General features: G+C 42.8%; 1 protein-coding gene across 6 annotated transcripts in view; it reads left to right on the plus strand.

Annotated features, from left to right (window-relative positions):
• The window catches only part of bcl9l (bcl9 like), a 147,777-nt gene that overhangs the window by 110,182 nt on the left and 19,020 nt on the right, over positions 1–18,575 (plus strand). For all 6 annotated transcript variants that reach the window (XM_059956953.1, XM_059956956.1, XM_059956955.1 and 3 more), the window contains one exon: positions 3,189–3,568. In XM_059956953.1, the coding sequence (XP_059812936.1) occupies positions 3,189–3,568 (380 nt within the window). The remainder of the gene's footprint in view (positions 1–3,188; positions 3,569–18,575) is intronic.

Consider the following 18,575-nt stretch of genomic DNA (forward strand, 5'->3'; position numbering starts at 1 on the left):
TTTACTTAGGAGCTTCACGTGAGATACACCTCCAAGAGAGCCACAATCTTGTCATGGTTCGGAGGTTTGTGTGCCTCAATGACCCGGAGAGCTATGCTGGCTGGAGTCTGGGCTTTAGGCTTTGGCTCTTGGTGGGGTCACCCATGCCAAACAGGTCAAGGGGTAGAGGGCAGACTAAGTGGTCCATTGATCCTCCAGGTTCGGGGGTTCGGCTCAGGGCTAACCACACTGGCTGGTAAAAGAAAACTGTTATGGAGACAGCAGTGAAGAATCCTTCCACATCTGAGTGTGACGGTATTCCTGAGTTTCCACCCGGGACTTGCATGACTGACAGTAGTGAAAACCGAGAGGAAGCTACCGACACGATGAAGGAAGCCCTGAACACCGCCAGAGACGGAGCACCTAAATGCCAGTGACGCAATGGGCAGTAACTCAAGTGAGAATGGTCCACTTGTGCACAGGCCCTTGAGTATATACCTGATCAGACATCCACTAAGCGGGTGTGAAGACCGTCTGTTAACTGTGACCTCATTCTGTCCACGGAAGCTTTCCCTGAGTATCATGATCATCACCACTCCTCAGTGCTGAATTGGTTGAATTGATGCTGTAAACCAAGTGGATGATTTTGGAATGAGACCTGTTGCCATCTGCTAATCATAGTCACCAGTTAGTGATATTCCCATGTTCATTCTCTCAAAGCTGTACATTGCCAATTCTCCAAGAAAGATTCTACTTTGTATCCTTCAGTGGACAGTTCCTGTCTTTTTGTGGGATCTGCTTCTCCACAATTGGCTGCTATGTTTCCCATGACTATTTTCACAAGGTTCATGAGCTACCCCTCATTAGGGATCAGAGGTGGAAAGCATCAGCAACTTTAAGTTCCTCAGTGTTATAATTTCAGCGGATCTGTCCTGGGGGGACCAGCACGGAAGTGCCATTATGAAGAAAGCACAGCAGCACCTTTACTTTCCGAGAAGTTTACGCAAATTCAGCATGTCCTCTAAAACTTCTATAGATGTCACCAGGTTCAGAAACAGTTAATACCCCTCAACCATCAGGCTCTTGAACTGGAGGGGATATCTTCACTCAACTTCCCTTGCCCCAACACTGAGCTATTCCCACAACCTATGGACTCTCTTACAAGGACTCTTCATCTCATGTTCTTGATACTTATTGCTTATCTACTGTTTTTTTGTTATTCGCACAGTTAGCTGTCTTGTGCACATTGGTTGTTTGTCCGTTTTGCTGTATATGTTTTTTCACTGATTATCTGGTGTTTCTTTGTATTTACTGTGAATACCCACAAGAAAGTGAATTTCAGGGTTTTATATGTGTACTTTGATAATATATTTACTTTGAACATTGAACTTTGAAATGGAGGGCTTTGTGGAAGGAAACAATTAGATTGTACTGTTCTATGTGTTTAGTGCCCTCTCCTCACCTGAAGACTTTGTTTGACTTATATGCTGATGAACTATGTAAACTTCAGATCCTCAATCATAAGAAGAGATGTGATTGCACTGGAGAGGATGTGCAGGAGATTCACTTCAATATTCATGGGAAGGAGCATGTTTCCAATCAGTTGGTGGTTAGAAGTTAAAACAAAATGCCTGAGACAGAGCCTGTCTACAAAGTATCGAGAGGAGCATTTAAATTTCCAAGGTATAAAGCCTACAAGCCAAGTGCTAGGAGATGGGATTAATACAATGTTCAGCCTAGCCATGTTGCGTGCTATGGATCCCATGCGCTCTTGGCCAATGGAACACAGATGACTGACGAATAACTTCTTTCACAGCTTTGGGATTTTGAAAGGAACTATAGGTAGTGAGAAACTCTTTCCATGGATACAGAGGTTTTTAACAGCAAGGTAGAATTTTTAAATTCGAACCCAAGAATTCAGGAAGAAAACATTTCTTCGTAGTGTGGACATTAGCGCATAAAGAGCAATGGAAGCTAAAAATTCAAAGTCTGCAGTTGATATACTTTTGCCACAGACAAAGATATTGCTTTGCACGGGAAGAATTTGTTGCCCTTGACGATATTTTTAAACAGAACTATTTTAGGGAGGCATTGAGTTGTACAGCATAGAAACAGGCCCTTCAGCCCACATGTCCCTGCCCATCAATATTCATCCCATTTGCCACATGAGTAGTGTATCCTTGACCAAAGTCGCATGTTATACACAGCAAGTTCCCAGAAGCTGAACTGCGAGAATCTGTTTAAGTGGTAACTGAAGGGTAAATATTAACCAGAGTATCAGGAGAATATCCCTGCTCTACTTCAAAATTGGCACATTGAACTTTTACTTTCACCTGATGGACCTTTTGGTTTAAACTTTCAATTGTAGGATACACTTCCGACAAGCTAGGCCTCTACTGGTCTACAGGTTTCCCAGCCAAGATGTTCGTGCCCACATAGAAACATAGCAAATAGGTGCAGGAGTAGGCCATTCGGCCCCTTGAGCCTGCACTGCCATTCAGTATGATCACAGCTGATCATCCAACTCAGAACCCTGTACCTGCTTTCTCTCCATACCCCCTGGTCCCTTTAGCCACAAGGGCCATATCTAACTTCCTCTTAAATATAGCCAATGAACCGGCCTCAACTGTTTCCTGTGGCAGAGAATTCCACAGATTCACCACTCTCTCTGTGAAGAAGTTTTACCTTATCTCGGTCCTAAAAGGCTTCCCCTTTATCCTTAAACTGTGACCCCTCGTTCTGGACCCCCAACATCGGAAACAATCTTCCTGCATCTAACCTGTCCAATCCCTTTAGAATTTTATATGTTTCAATAAGATCCCCCCTCAATCTTCTAAATTCCAGTGAGTATAAGCCGAGTCGATCCAGTCTTTCTTCATATGAAAGTCCTGCCATCTGAGATGGGGCTTGAACCCAGAAGCATCTGATGAGGAGAAGCCACCACCATATATAACTGCACGCAGAATTACATCAGACATAATCACACTTTAAATAGTAGAATAGCCTCGGGGCTAAATGACAGACTCAGTCTGGGAACTTGTACCTTCTGACCTCTTGTAAGTTGTGGGTTTGCAAGCTGTACTGATCATGCATCTACCAGAAATTGTGTTTGCATCTGATAGGAACAGGCAGGATTGTGATTCGTGTGAGATATTTGCAAAATTGCATTTTATTTATTTTAATTTTGACGTCTTTTTCTGTCCTGGCAGGTTTTCTGAAAACAGTTTGAAAATCAAACACGAGACAGAAATCCGGATTCCACCGGTCCCGTCGCCAAAAGCCGTGACCAATCAGATGCACCCAGACAGTAAACTGCCCAACCACGGCAAACCAGTCAATAGCAATGCCCCACCCCCAAATGCTAGCCAGGGAACGCCCTGCGGCCTGGGGTCAAAGGCCACAGGAGCAAGTAGTCACGGCGGAAAATCAAGTCAGATTTCTCCCGGAAACTCTGGACTTAAAGGCTCCCAGAACTCTGTGACAAACTTGGGAGCTTTGAAAGGGAAGGTGAAGCGGGAAAGGAGCATCTCGGTGGACTCGGGAGACCAACGGGAAGCCAGCACGCCGGTCATAGACACAGAATCTAAAGGTGGGTTTGAGTGGTGACTGGAGGTGCTACAACAGAGACAATTAGTGTGGAGTGTAGAACCTAGCCTATTATTCAATAACTTTATGTCTCTCTCTCTCTCGCTCTCTTGCTCTCTCCCTTTCACACTATTTGCATGGTTCCATGTTTTTGGGTTCACTGAGATTCCCCGCTTCTTGCTAAGCTACATTTCAGGGAGAAAGCTCAAACGTTGTACCACCCTTTGTATAAGTTATTCCATTTCTGAATGTTTGGTCTCAAACATGAGCCCACAAGCCTCTGCTCTAGTTTTTCTGTTGCCATATCTACAAATAAGATTCAGTGATGAGGAAGGAGGCAATACGGAAGCCTTCTTCTGTGTCCCTTAGTATGGTTAATCGAATAGGCAGGAGAAGGGGGTTCCATGGAGGGGTTTGAAATCATTGCCCTCTGTTTACTGAAGTGCAGTGAATTGGTGTCATTTGGATTTGTGGTTGGGCAATGGGAATGCGTGACTGAATGGATAAGATTCTGGATATTGGACGGTGCACAATGTAGTAGTTGGGCTGAGTCACAGTAATTGTGTGTCTAGCACTAGTGTTCCTGCTTTATGAAGGTTTATTTCCCCCCCCCCCCCCCCCCACAACATTTGTACTTGTGGAAAAAAAACTACAAAGGACCATTGTTGTTAGCATCTTCAAGAAAGAAGAGAAGCCCAGTTGCTGGGGGCATGTCATGACCAATATTCTTTACATCCATTACTCTGAATCGCTGAGGAGGAGCTCCACATATTGTAGTGTAAAATCTTTCCATTTAGCGATATAACTGACATGATCTTCTTCCCGAGGAATACAGGGCATTAGACACTATACACAGTCTTTTTAACCTTCAATAAAGCCCTGGATTCCATCGGTGGAGAGAGACTGTGGAACATCCTTCTCAAAACTGGCTGCCTGTTGGCCCATTCCTTCTCCAGACCATGTTGATGCACGTCAAGTCCAGCTGCTTAAGTTACCTAAGTGATTCTGCATTCAAATCCAAAGCAGATTATTTTACCACAGCGGATTCCGGTGAATGGGGACATATCGGAACCAGAACATTTTGGCCTAATTAAGTGTCTGCCCCAATTAGCTGAAGTTTCATGGAAATAGTTAACTTTTTTAAAAAAAAGACAAAATGAGAAACAAATTATGTAAATAAATGAATACAGAACAAATTAGAACACTACAAATACTACTGCTGAACTGTAAAACTGTGTTTTAGTTCCTGATACTTACCGACAGAAGAATTCATCCACGTTGCATTGTTTTGACTGTAAATGAACAAAATCAGCACAGACACCTAATGAAGATCATGGACTGCCTTCATGCAGTGCTGTTGACGATTACATTCTCCAAATCTTCCTTTCCATCGTAATATTCAAAATGATCGTCAACATCTTCAAATTCTTCATAGTTTCCAACTTGTTGAAGTAGTGAAATTGTGTCATTTTCACTCCTGGCTGTTTCTGGCATCTCTAAGCCTGGATGCTTGAAACCGCAGTGAGTGAAGCAGTTCTGAATTGTCTTGCTGTTTATTTCTTGCCAACTATCAGTGACAAAGATCACTGCTTTTTTGAACACAAATGTGCATCTGACGCTATTTTAAAAACTTTGCTCAAACCACAGTGTTGTATCTAACAGCTAAACAAGTGCATGTAACTGGCACTAGTTCGAACCTGTTCGGCAAAAGTCTCTTGCTTCAATTAAGCAGCATAGTGTCCCAAATTAATGAGAAAATCCCGACAATTTTCTCGATGAGTTGTCCCAAATAAGCATCTGCATGGCCCAGAATCCACTCTATATGAAGCCTAGAGTAAATATTCATGGAGAGGAGACATGATATAAAAATAAATTAAATTAATTGACACTCATGCACTTGACACATGTATTTGACCATAAGATATAGGAACAGAATTAGGCCATTCAACCCGTTAAGTCTGTTCCTACATCATGGCTGATTTATTATCCCTTTCAACCCCATCCTCATGCCTGCTCCCCATAACTTTGACACCCTTACTAATTAAGAATAATTTTAAGAACAAAGCATTTGCAAATGTAAAATGATACTGTACTAATAATCCAAAGGTGTGAACAAATAGTCCAGAGACATGGGTTCAAATCCCCATCTGGCAACTGGGCTATTCAAATTTATTTAAATAAATCTGGAACAACAACTTGAAATTAATGTCTTTTGAGGAAGGGATTCCATCGTCCATATACAGCCGCCAGAAGAAATTTGGATGACTGTTTAGTTTCCTCTAGTGGAGCAGATGAATCTGCAAAAAAAAAGTTTTGCAGAAATGGACTGCAGCCATGAAGGAAACGGTTCACCCCCAACATCTTGAGGCAAGCAAGGGCTTCACAGTAAATGCTGCAGCAAAGGAATTGTGATACCTGTGCATGTGATGTTGCACTGATCCCAGTCTGATCTAGCAGGGCATACAGGTACTTGGCTATGAGTAAGGGTGACAGTGAAGGAGGTGAGTTTCATTGAGAAGAGGTGAATGTGGATTATAGTGTAGGAAAGGAAGGGAAAACAGATGGAGTTGAAAAGTCCCACTGGCTGTTGTCTTCGGTGAATCTACTGGAGGATGTAACATGTAGAGAGTCGAGGGATAATGAATAAATAGGAAAAGAAGTGTATCAGTGTTTGGTTTAAAGTAATAGATATCTTAAAATGTAAATGCTTGTTTGTTTTTTCATCTGTCCCACCTGACCTTATAACCATCATCAAATCAAGTTTAATTATCATTCATGGATACAGCTGAACAAAACAGCATTCCTCCGGGGCCAGGGTGCAAAACATTCAAAACAGCAAGCAAACACTCAAAAATAGCGAGTTACATAATTCAAAATATCGAGCAAAGAAGCATTTTCCGCATCCCTCATCTGGTCTGCAGCAGCAGGCAAGCCCATAGCTTGAGGCCTAGTTCTCGCTACAACTGAGGCTGCACAGCTCCCATGTCGACTGTTCCTCCACCAGACAATGGTAATAGGCTTGTGTTGACTTGCATTCTCACTGTCCAACAGAGTCTTGCAATTGCAAGTGAAATGTTAAGACAATTTCCCACAACTATACTGTACCATCTTCGATGCTTCTGTGCAGCAGGCAGCAACACAGTCTGCAGCCAGGTCAACTTCTTTGTACCCAAACCAGCTCTTCCAACATCCCAACTGGCTCCTTCAACACCTCGGCTGGCTCTGCCACCGACACCAGTCCAGCTAATCTAATCAATGAGTATTGTTACGGATTCAGCAACAATAAATATATAAGTGAGGCAGGGTTTTTTTTAATAACAAATAAAACATTTATTAAACACTGAAAAACAAACCACTAACGTAACCAGAAATCAGCTGCTGTGCGGCAGCTTAAACAGTTCTCAAAGCGATGTTGCAGAAACAGTTCTTCAAAGTAGTACTGCAAAAGTTCAAAATGCTTACAGTCCATTAAAGGAGAGACTTTTTAGACAATTTAAATTCTCTTTCACGTCGTGTTGTTGCAGTTCCCAGTCGAACTATACTTTTCCCAGAGAATTTATGAAGATGAAAATGAAACGGCTTAAAGGCACTGACCTTTCCTTCACAAAACTGTACCCAACCCTTTCTGCTATTATTCACAGGGATTAACACGGGGACAGCCAACGAATTCCTTCCGAATGAGGATCAAACAAGGTCGAACCTGTTTCACCGTCGTAATCGACTTTCCTCGATCTTTTAGCTCCCGAACTCCGACCTTCACTCTCCACTGATTTTTAACTGGCAGTATTATAAAGAAACTGCCAGCAATGACCTTTTAAACTTTAGGCATTAAATAAAACTCCACCTTTCAACCAAACTGTGTCATAATATTGGACCACGCAGTGGCATGGAGTCAAAATGGCAAATCCAGCCACGAACTGCCCCTCCTCACAGGGAGGGGTCCTCCTTTTATACCCTGTATAAATAAAACCTGTCACATGACCTCTACTGGCAGGAAAATGACGTCACTCCACCATCACAAGACCACTATCTTAAGTCCAGTATAGCTTCAACACCACTGTCACCTGACAAGTACAAGATACCCCCACGGGTATGTAACAGTATACATACATATATATCCCACTAGTCTTTAACCAGGGATCCAATGACTGCCATATTTAAATTTTCTGGCAACATCACCGTTATAGGCTGAATTGAAGGTGGTGATGAATCAGCATGTAGGAGTGAGATTGAAATATCACTCACTCAATGTCAACAATACCAAGGAGATGATTATTGACTTTAGGGGAAGGAAAATGGAAGGCCATAGTCCTCATCAGGGCGAATCAAAAATGGAGAGGGTTGCAACTTTAAATTCCTCAGTGTTATCATTTCCGAGGATCTGTCCCAGGCCCAGCACGTAACTGTCGTTACAAAGAAAGCACAGTAGCACCTATACTTTCTCAGAAGATTGCAAATATTTGGCATGTCATCTAAGTCTTTGACAAATTTCTACAGATGTGTGACGGAGAGTATATTGACTGGTTGCATCACAGCCTAGTATGGAAACACCAATGCCCCTACAGCCCAGTCCATCACTGGTACAGTTCTCTCCACCATTCTGCAAATCTCCACAGAACGCTGTCACAAGAAAGCAGCATCCATCATCAAGGACCCCCACTATCCAGGCCATGCCCTCTTCTCACTGCTGCCATCAGGAAGAAAGTACAGGAGCCTCAGGACCCACACCACCAGGTTCAGGAATAGTCATTACCTTCCACCATCAGGTTCCTGAATAGAGGGGATAATTTCGCTCGCCCTATCACTGAACTGTTCTCACATCCTATGGACTCACTTTCAAGGACTCTTCCTTTCATGTTCTCAATACTTATTGCTTATTTATTTATTACTCTTTTTCTTTTTGTATTTGCACAGTTTGTTGTCTTTTACACACTGGTTGTTCTGTTGGGTGAGGTCTTTCATTGATTGTATTGTGTTCGTTGAATTGACTGTGAATGCCTGCAAGAAAATGAATCCGAGGGTTGTATATTGTGAAGTACATGTACTTGATAAAAAAAACTTACTTTGAACAAGTTAGCACTTGAACCATGTGGCTGAGACACGAAAGATCCTCAGGATTCAGAAAGTGTAGATATGAGGACAGTCCAACCCCAAATTGTTTGGCAGAATGCCCTCTTTCAAGGTACCATGAGGCTGAGGACATAGCTGATGATTTGGCAAGAAGATATCCGGAAATCCTAAAATTAATGAATTCTCAGAATAGAAATGCAGAAAATAGAAGAAGCTGTGTCATTCATTGACTATACATTTCATCACCATGTTCCTGTTGTCTCCCCAAATCCCATGATGTATTTTATGTTTTTAAAAAAAAGTCTGTCTCTTCCTTAAGTTTAATCAGTGAATTGGCCTGTAGCATCTTCTATGTTGGAGAAGTTCACCAGCCACTTGATTGAAGGAATATCTCCTCATCTCTGTCCTAAATGTCTACGGATTAACAGACGAAAAATGCTGGAGGAACTCAGCAGGTCAGGCAGTACCTATGGAGGGAAACGAACAGTCAACACTTCAGGCTGAGACCCTTCATCAGGATTGGAACGAAAGAATGTACAAGCCAGTATAAAAGGGGGGAAGAGCAGCTGCTGGCGGGCAATAGGTGAATCCAGGAGAGAGGGGGGAAGCTGGGTAGGTGGAAGGGGTGTGAAGAAGTGGGAATGATGTGAAGCTGTGAGGTGATCGAGGAAGAGGCAAAGGCCTGAAAAATAAGTGGAATCTGATGGGAAAGGACAGTGGACCATGGGGGGAAAAAAAGGAAGGAGATGTCACCCTCCAACTTACCACTCCACAAGCCTCTGCGTCCAATGTATCATTCTCGACAACTTCCACGATTTTCGCGGATTCTTCTCTCTGAGACTCCTTTGTCTGCTCATGCCTCCCCACCAATATCCCTCCGGGCACTTATCCTTGCAACCGTCCCACGTGTTACACCTGCCCCCTTCATCTCCTCCCTCATCAATATTCAAGCTCCAAACAGGCAACATGTGACTCCACTGGCATCAATTACTGCATCTTGAGTGAAGATCTGATCACATTTTAGGTCATATTTATGCAGAAATAGAGAAAATTTCACAAAGATCACAAATTTTCTAGCTCCACTGTATGTCCATGATCTTCTCTACGGCCAAGTTGAGGATAGATGCAGATCCAAGGACAGCACCTTATATTTCATCTTGGTAGTCTCCACTCTGATGGCAAAAACATTGACGTCTCCAGTGTTCCCCTACACATTTTCACTCTGGCCTCTATATCCCTTCTCTTTCCTTCTCCAAAACCCATCACCCACACCTTCTGCTCTCTGCTTCCCCACTTCCTTCCCTTTATTTCATGGTGTACTGTCCTCTCCCATCAGATTCCATCTTTTTCAGCCCTTTGCCTCTTCCACCAGTCACCTCCCAAATTCTCACATGATCCTTATTTCCTCCCTTTCCCACCCACTTTCCCCTACCGCTTGTCAGCACCTGCTCTCCCCCCACCCCCCTTGCCAAGCTTTGATTCTAACTTCTGTCCCCTTCCTTTCCAGTCTGGATGAAGGACCTCAACCCAAAACATAGACTATTTATTTCCCTCCTTGACCTGCTGAGTTCCTCCGGTACTTTTTGTATATTCCTTCTTTCCAGCACCTGCAGTCTTTTTGTCTCTTTTATCTGTCTTATCTATCAGGAGACCTTCACTTACCCCTCCTCCAACATTCTTGGATAAGTCCTCCCTAAATCAAATCTGTTTAGCCCAATCAGAACTGTGCACATCTTAATAAAATCACTGCCATTATTCTAAAATCTACTGTATATATAAGACTAGAAGATAAAGGAGCAGAAGTAGGCCATTCAGTCTGATCTGCCTTTCAGTCATGGGCTGATCCAATTCTTCCAGTCATCCCGACTCCCTGCCCTTTGATGCCCTGGCTAATCACGAACCTATCTATCTCTCCCTTAAATACACCCAATGACTTGGCCTCCACAGCCACTCGTGGCAACAAATTCCACAGATTTACCACCCTCTGACTAAAGTAGTTTCTCCACATCTCTATTCTAAATGGATGTCTTTCAATCCTGAAGTCATGCCCTCCTGTCCTGGACTCCCCGACCATGGGAAATAACTTTGCCATGTCTAATCTGTTCAGGCCTTTTAACATTCAGAATGTTTCTATGAGATCCCCCCCTCATTCTCCTGAACTCCTGGGAATGCAGCCCAAGAGCTGCCAGATGTTCCTCATACAGTAACCCTTTCATTCCAGGAACCATTCTCGTGAATCTTCTCTGAACCCTCTCCAATGTCAGTATATCCTTTCTAAAATAAGGAGCCCAAAACTGCACACAATACTCCAAGTGTGGTCTCACGAGTGCCTTACAGAGCCTCAACATCACATCCCTGCACTTATATTCTATACCTCTAGAAATAAATGCCAACATTGCATTCACCTTCACTACCGACTCAACCTGGAGATTAACCTTTAGGGTATCCTGCACAAGGACTCCCAAGTCCCTTTGCATCTCTGCATTTTGAATTCTCTCCCCATCTAAATAATAGCCTGCACGTTTATTTCTTCCACCAAAGTGCATGACCATACACTTTCCAACATTGTATTTCATTTGCCATTTCTTTGCCCATTCACCTAAACTATCTAAGTCTCTTTGCAGGATCTGTGTTTCCTCAACACTACCTATCTTTGTATCATCGGCAAATTTAGCCACTAATCTATTAATACCACAATCCAAATCATTGACATGTCTTTCTCCCCCCCCCCCCCCTTTACAAAGGTGGAGCGTTCCGATGAAACCTTTCTTAAGCCAAAATGGCGTAAAGTGAAGAACCATTAATTTATGTGGGAAAAATTTTTGTATAAGTGAAAATCCTCTTTGTAATGCGATAACAGGTTACTAGTGCAGGTCCTTTGTAAAAGCGAAGTGGCATAAAGCGAACATTCGTAAAGCTGGGGACACCTATACATGGTAAAAAGCAGCAGTCCCAACACCGACCCTTGTGGAACTCCACTGGTAACCGGCAGCCAACCAGTGTAGGATCCTTTTATTCCCACTCTCTGCTTTCTGCCGGCCAGCCAATGCTCCAGCAATGCATAACTTCCCTGTGATTGCACGGGGAAGTTAAGCAGCCTCATGTGTGGCACCTTGTCAAAGGCCTGAAAATCCAAGTACACCATGTTTACTGCATCTCCTTTGTCTACCCTGCTTATAATTTCCTTAAAGAATTGCAGTAGGTTTGTCAGTCAGGATTTTCCTTTCAGGAAGCCATGCTGGCTTTGGCCTGTCTTGTCATGTGCCCCCAGGTAGTCCGTAATCTCATCCCTAACAATCAATTCCAGCAACTTCCCAACTGGGACTAGGTGAGAGTAAGTGTTTAGTATGGACTAGAAGTGCTGAGATGGCCTGTTTCCGTGCTGTAGTTGTTATATGGTTATAGTTACTGATGTCAGGCTAACAGGTCTATAGTTTCCTTTCTGCTGCCTCCCATCCTTCTTAAATAGCGGAGTAACATTTGCAGTTTTCCAGTCACCCGGTACAATGCCAGAACCTATTGATTCTTGAAAGATCATCGTTAATGCCTCCACAATCTCTCCAGCTACTTCCTTCAGAACCCAAGGGTACATTCCATCAGGTCCAGGAGATTTATCCACCCTCAGACCATTAAGCTTCCTGAGCACCTTCTCAGTTGTAATTTTCACTGCACAAACTTCACTTCCCCGACACTCTTGAATGTCCGGTATACTGCAGATGTCTTCCACTGTGAAGACTGATGCAAAATACACATTCAGTTCCTTGGCCATCTATGTGTCTCTCATTACAGTATCTCCAGTGTCATTTTCTATTGGTCATATATCTACCTTCGATTCTCTTTTACCCTTTATATTTTCTCTTTTACCCCAATTACCTTCTTAGTTTCCTTCTGCAAGTTTTTATAAGCTCCCCAATCCTCTATCTTCCCACTAGCTTTGGCTTCCTTGTATGCCCTCTCTTTTGCTTTTACTTTGGCTCTGACTTCACTTGTCAACCATAATAGTGTCCTTCTTCGCTTTGAAAATTTCTTCTTATTTGGAATATATCTGTCTTGCACTTCCCTCATTTTTCACAGAAACTCTAGCCATTGCTGCTCTGCTGTCTTTCCTGCAAAAGTCCCTTTCCAGTCAACTTCGGCCAGTTCCTCTCTCATGACATTGTAATTTCCTTTATTCCACTGAAATACTGACACATTGGATTTTATTTTTTCCCTCTCAAATTTCAAAGTGAACTCAATCATATTGTGATCACTGTTCCCTAAGGGTTCCTTAACCTTAAACTCCCTTATCACCTCCAGATCATTGCACAACACCCAATCCCCTAGTGGGCTCAACAACAAGCTGTCTAAGCCAACCCTTAGACATTCTACAAATTCTCTCTCTTGAGGTCCAGTACTGACAGATGTGTCTGATCAATCTAATTGTATCTGAAATGACACTATTGGTCATCCCAGGAACCAGTTCTACAATCCCTCTGTGACAAGTTTATCCTTTCTGAGAAACGAGACCAACCAGCACACAACTATAATCTTGCAAAAGCCTTGTATGATCACAGCAAGATTTCTTTTCTCCTGCAGGCAACACCAGCATGCTATTTGCATGTTTGCTTTTAGTGACTGGTGTCCGAGGTTACTCGGGTCCCCTTGTACCAAACGACCACAAAACTTAAGAACAGAATTAGGCCATTTTGTCTATCAGGTCTGTTCCATCATTCCATCATGGGTAATTCATTCTCCCTCTCAACTCTGTTCTTCTGCCTTCTCACCATAACCTTTGACACCCTTATTAATCAAGGATCTATCAACATCTACTTTAAATATACTCCACAACTTGGCCTCCATAGCCATCTGTAGCACCCTCTATCTAAAGATTAACCCTTTCATTCCCGGGATCATTCTTGTGAACCCTCTCTGGATCTTCTCCAATGCCAGCACATCCTCCCTTAGATATGGGCCCAAAACTGCTCACAATACTCTGTAGTCTGACTAATGCCTTGTACAGCCACAGCATTACATCCTTGTTTTCATATTCTACTGCTCTTGAAATTAATGCTAATATAACATTTGCTTTCCTTCCCACTGACTCAACCTGTACGTTACCCTTGGGGGAATTCTGCACTAGGACTTCCAAGTCCCTTTGCACCTCTGATTTCTGAAGTTGCTCCCCTTTATTCCTTCGACAAAAGAGCATGTCCATACATTTCCCTGCACTGTGTAAACCGACCTCTCTCCTTTTAAATAATGTTCTTCCTTTCTGATTAACCTATCAAACTGGATAACTACACATTTATCTGCACCTGCCATATACTTGCCCATTCACCCAACTTGTTATAACCACCTTGAAGTTTTTGCATGCTCTATACAGGACCACCTAGGTTTGTGTAATTGTGCATTTCAGTAATATTACATTTAGTTCCCTCACTGGTGTATGTTGTGAACAGCTGGGGCCCAAACCCTGACCCCTGCAGTACACTGTTAGTTAACAGCTACCACCCAAAAAAGACCCACTTGTTTCCCATCCTCCAACTAACTTTCAATCCAAGCAAACATGCTACCCTTAATCACACATGTTTTAGTTTTGCATACTAACCTCTTATGTGGGACTTTATTAAAGGCCTTTAGTAAATCCAGATGCACCACATTCACTAGTTCTGCATTATCTATTCTAGCAGTTACATCCTCAAAAAAACACTCCAGCACACTTGTCAAATGTAATTTCTCTTCCATAAATCCATGTTTACTTTATATTTCTGTTGGTATGTTTCAAGTTTCCTACTATCACACCCATTATTAAATGCTCTAGAATTGCCCTGCTACTGATGTTAGGCTAATTGATGTGCAGTTCCCTGCTTTTGCTCTCCCCCTTTTAAATAGCAGGCTTGTATTTGTCACCTTCTGCAGGAACAGTTCTGTATTGTGCAGAACGTTGAAGGATGACAACTAATGCATCTGCTCTTTCCATGGCTGCTACTTTTAGTACCCAGTAGGGATTCATGCCCCTGGGGATTTATTGGCTTTCAGTTGTATTAATTACTCCAGCACATTTTTTTAAAACTGAGAGTAATTTACCTTAATTCCACTTTTTTATTCAACTCTTTGTTCCCTTGCATTTCTCAGAAGTTATCTGTGCCGTCTGCCATGAAGATACAAGCGAAGTATTTCTTTAATTGTATTTTCATTCTTTTTACTCCCTGTTATTCCTGACGCTGAGGAACCTGTTCTGTTTTCTCTATTGTTTTCTTTCCATATTTGCAGATAGTTTTATTTCTGTGCACTTTTAAATTTCTGGTACCTTTATTTTCATCTCATCATCAAGCCCTTGATTTTCTTTTGCTGAATGCATTGATTTTGGAGGTCGGTGAGGTTGAAGAAGATTACCGACAATGGAGAATCCCAGTTCAAAGTAAATTTATTGTCAAAGTATGTGTATACGTTACCAATGCATGTTACCTTGCAATACATTTTCTTGCCGGCATTTACAGGAATAAATAGTAACGAACTAGAAACAGTATCGACAAAAACCCACAAAGATGGACCATTCTGACAGAAGTTGACAGGGGAATGAAAATTTTTAAATTGGAGTAATTGTTGAACGAGCATTCATTGCCACAGGAAACCCTGTGTCGGCTGCAGAATGACCTGAAGTTTCTGAGGAGCAAACTTGGTGGTCACTGATTCGGCTGGCATTTCTGCAGCTGTAGATTCTATGGTTTACAAGTGATTGTAAAGATGGCCATTACTCCTCTGCAGTTCAGTGAGTACTTGTTCTGAGCTTGCCCATGTAAAAAGCCCTGCTGACTTTAGGCAAGGTTGGATCTGTTAGTATGTTCAATAGTATCTTGTAGCAAGATATCATGATGAGATTGTGTTGGGAATGTGAACGGGTCAGAAAGCCAGTTACTGAATAGAATATCTTTCATACAGTTCCCGTTAAGATAAATTGTACTTTTGGTTTTGTGCAATCTCTGCTTTCAAAGTGGGAACATTACCTGTCTACAAACTTAGAAAAAAAGTTTAGAACATGTGTAGATCAGGAGGTTGATGGTTGGGTTGAGTTGTTCTCTGATCTTGGGAATTTACTTGCAAACCTTTCATCACCATAGGAGGAGGCATCATCAGTGCATGTTAATTGTGATGTCCTCCAAGTGCTTGGTCTTTATATACTTAGCAATCATGAACATCAATTAAAGCAGTACGAGCAACTCTTCCTAGTCTCTACCCAAGAAGGGCACAAGTTTGACTGGACATCAGTGAAAGTCCTGGAGCAAGCAAGCATGCGGCATGCAAGAAAATTCCTAGAAGTGTGGTTTTTCGTGGACAAATCTGTAAACAGACGTGTAGACCTCAATCCTATTTATGAGCCAATGCGGGCAAAATTCCAGACCACAACGTGCGAACTTCACCACACAACCAATCAACGACGAGATTTCCTCCCCACATCACAATTGAGTTTCCATAATGACAGCCAATCAGCTGATTGAAAACTATATGAAGGCCAAGCATTCGGAGGGCACTCTACAGTCGACAGCGCACTGACAGCGTGTCCTCGTGTGGTGACAAAACATTTGCAAGTAAATTGCCGGGATCAGAGAACAACTCAACTAAGTGTGTGAGAATTGCTTTAACGCTCCCACAGCCACGCATGCCCGGTGAGTGTAGTGTGCTGCCTTAAGGAGAAGGTGCAACCCTGGGCACTGTGGTCAAGCACATGCCTCAAACAAATTATCTGGTGATCCTTCGATATTTTTGTTGGTTTGGGGGCTTACTTTGCCACCCTGACTACATTCCTTCTTTGCCTGCAGGCATTTTAGGATGGCCTGAAGTCATGAAGTACATTATATTCAGTCAAATTTAAATGTGGATTCCACAGCCCTGCTTTTTCTCCTCCTTGTGAATATTATCTGAAGCAACCATTTGTGCATCAGAGACCTTTTAGGATGCTTTTTTTTTGTCAGTCTTTGTTTCTATTGTATTTGTTTGTTCTACTGTGAATGCCTGCAAGAAAATGAAGCTCAGGGTAGTACATGGTGATGTGTACGTACTTTGATTGTAAACTTGCTTCGAACTTTGAAACAAAATGAAAAGGTAGGGGAGCATGAACTCATATTCACAAATTGAAGGGTGACTGATAACCCAGTGCCTCATGAGTTGTAAATGGTTTCTGGGGATTTCTCTGGGACAGGGCCAGCTAAAACTTAGTGTAACAAAGAGGCGGGTGAGTCACTGACTGGAGGAATGGCTTTCAGTATTCTATTTCTGCCGGTGCAGCTCACAGCTGCAATCCCCCTTCACTGTCTGGGTTTGTGTGCAAAAAAATGTAATAAAAAACACGTGCATTTTTCACATCCACAGACTAGCTTTGAACTCAATTTGTAGTCTTCACTGTGATATATGAAAAACAGCAGCTAACTTGTGCAGTTTCTCGAGGTGCAGGAGGGTAAAGAGCCGATCAGGGTCTACATGTGCTGGAGGTTACTCTCGTGCCTTTTTCCTACGTGCTGGTCCGAAGGAAATTTTTTACATCCACGTGGGAGAGGCACAACAACAGTTTTTGCTGCTGTGGTAGAGCAGCAGTTCGTGTGATGCTCTTACAGCTCGGGGTTTCAGAGTCAATTCAGTAAGAAAGTGTGTTTGCTCTTCCCGTGTGCGCTTGGGTTTCCTCGCACGGTCCAAAGACCTTGCTGTTAGTGAGCTAATAGGCCATTATAAGTTGTCCTGTCATTTGGCTAGGGTAAATCAGTGTGGCTGATTGGGCATGAAGGGCCTGTTCTATGCTGTTCTACTAAAGAAATAAAAGCCATTTGGTCACAGGGCATCTGAGGATGGGATTGAACCTGGGTGACTGGAGATATGAGGGTGCAACTAAACGAGCTGAACCACCGTGTATAGCAGATGACTTGGTCGATAACCCAAAGTGTCCCGGTGCTTCAGAAGCTGCATTTCCTCTGGAGCAGCAGAGGCCAAGCGGAGACCTGATCAGAGCTTATAAGATTCCAAGAGACACAGGTGGGCAACTGGTACTTTTTAACCAGCGTTGAAATGTCAACTAGACACTAGAAGGCACGCTAGTGAGATGAGATTAAGGTGAGCTGGGTTAAGTTCGAAGGAGATGTGTGCAGCAATTTATTTTTAACATGGTGGGTGTCTGAAATGGACCGCCAAGTGTAGCAATGGAGCCAAATACAACAGAGACATTCAGATAGGCACACGAGTGTGCAGAGAATAGAGGGATACAGACCTTGTGTGGGTCGAAGGGACTGGCTTAGTTAGGCAGCTAATTATAAGTTTAATTAGTTTATCCGAACATTGTGGGCCCAAGGTCCTGTTTCTGTACTGTACTGTTCTATTTTCTATTAGAGTAATGGAGATGTACAAGGATAATTCCAGAGGTTTAGAACCACAACAGTTTACTCTACAATAGTGCATGGGGAAACAATTAAAAGCAGGGCAGCGAAAGAGACTGGAACTGCAGGGATTTCAAAGGGTTACGGTGGATGAGGCTAATAGACAAGGAGAAATGTATTAAACTGAGGACTGGTGTTAATTTAGGTCAGCAGCTGCAAAGTGAAGGGTGAAGTCTGGATATGTTTTAGATGAACTCTGGTTTATGGACAATACTACCAGGGAGGCCAGGCACGAGTGCATTGGAGTTGTCAAGCCGGGAGATAAACTCCTGGATGAGAGTTTCAGTAGCAGAGGCTGTTGTCGGGCTTGAAGAGGGCACAGCGATCTGGTGCCAAATGAAGGCAGTCAGTAATCAGTTCCATTTTCAGGTGATTGCTGGGAAGAGGGTGACAGCGGCTTTGGTCTTTCTAGTATGTAATTGGAAGAAGGTAAGGATTCTGCAGATGCTGGAAACTCAGCATGTCAGGCAGAACCCAATGGAAGGAATAAACAGTCTGAGATTCTTCACACTTTTCTTCATTGAACTGCATCTGCCACCT

This window comes from Hypanus sabinus, chromosome X2 (assembly GCF_030144855.1).
Source record: "Hypanus sabinus isolate sHypSab1 chromosome X2, sHypSab1.hap1, whole genome shotgun sequence".
NCBI lineage: Eukaryota > Metazoa > Chordata > Chondrichthyes > Myliobatiformes > Dasyatidae > Hypanus > Hypanus sabinus.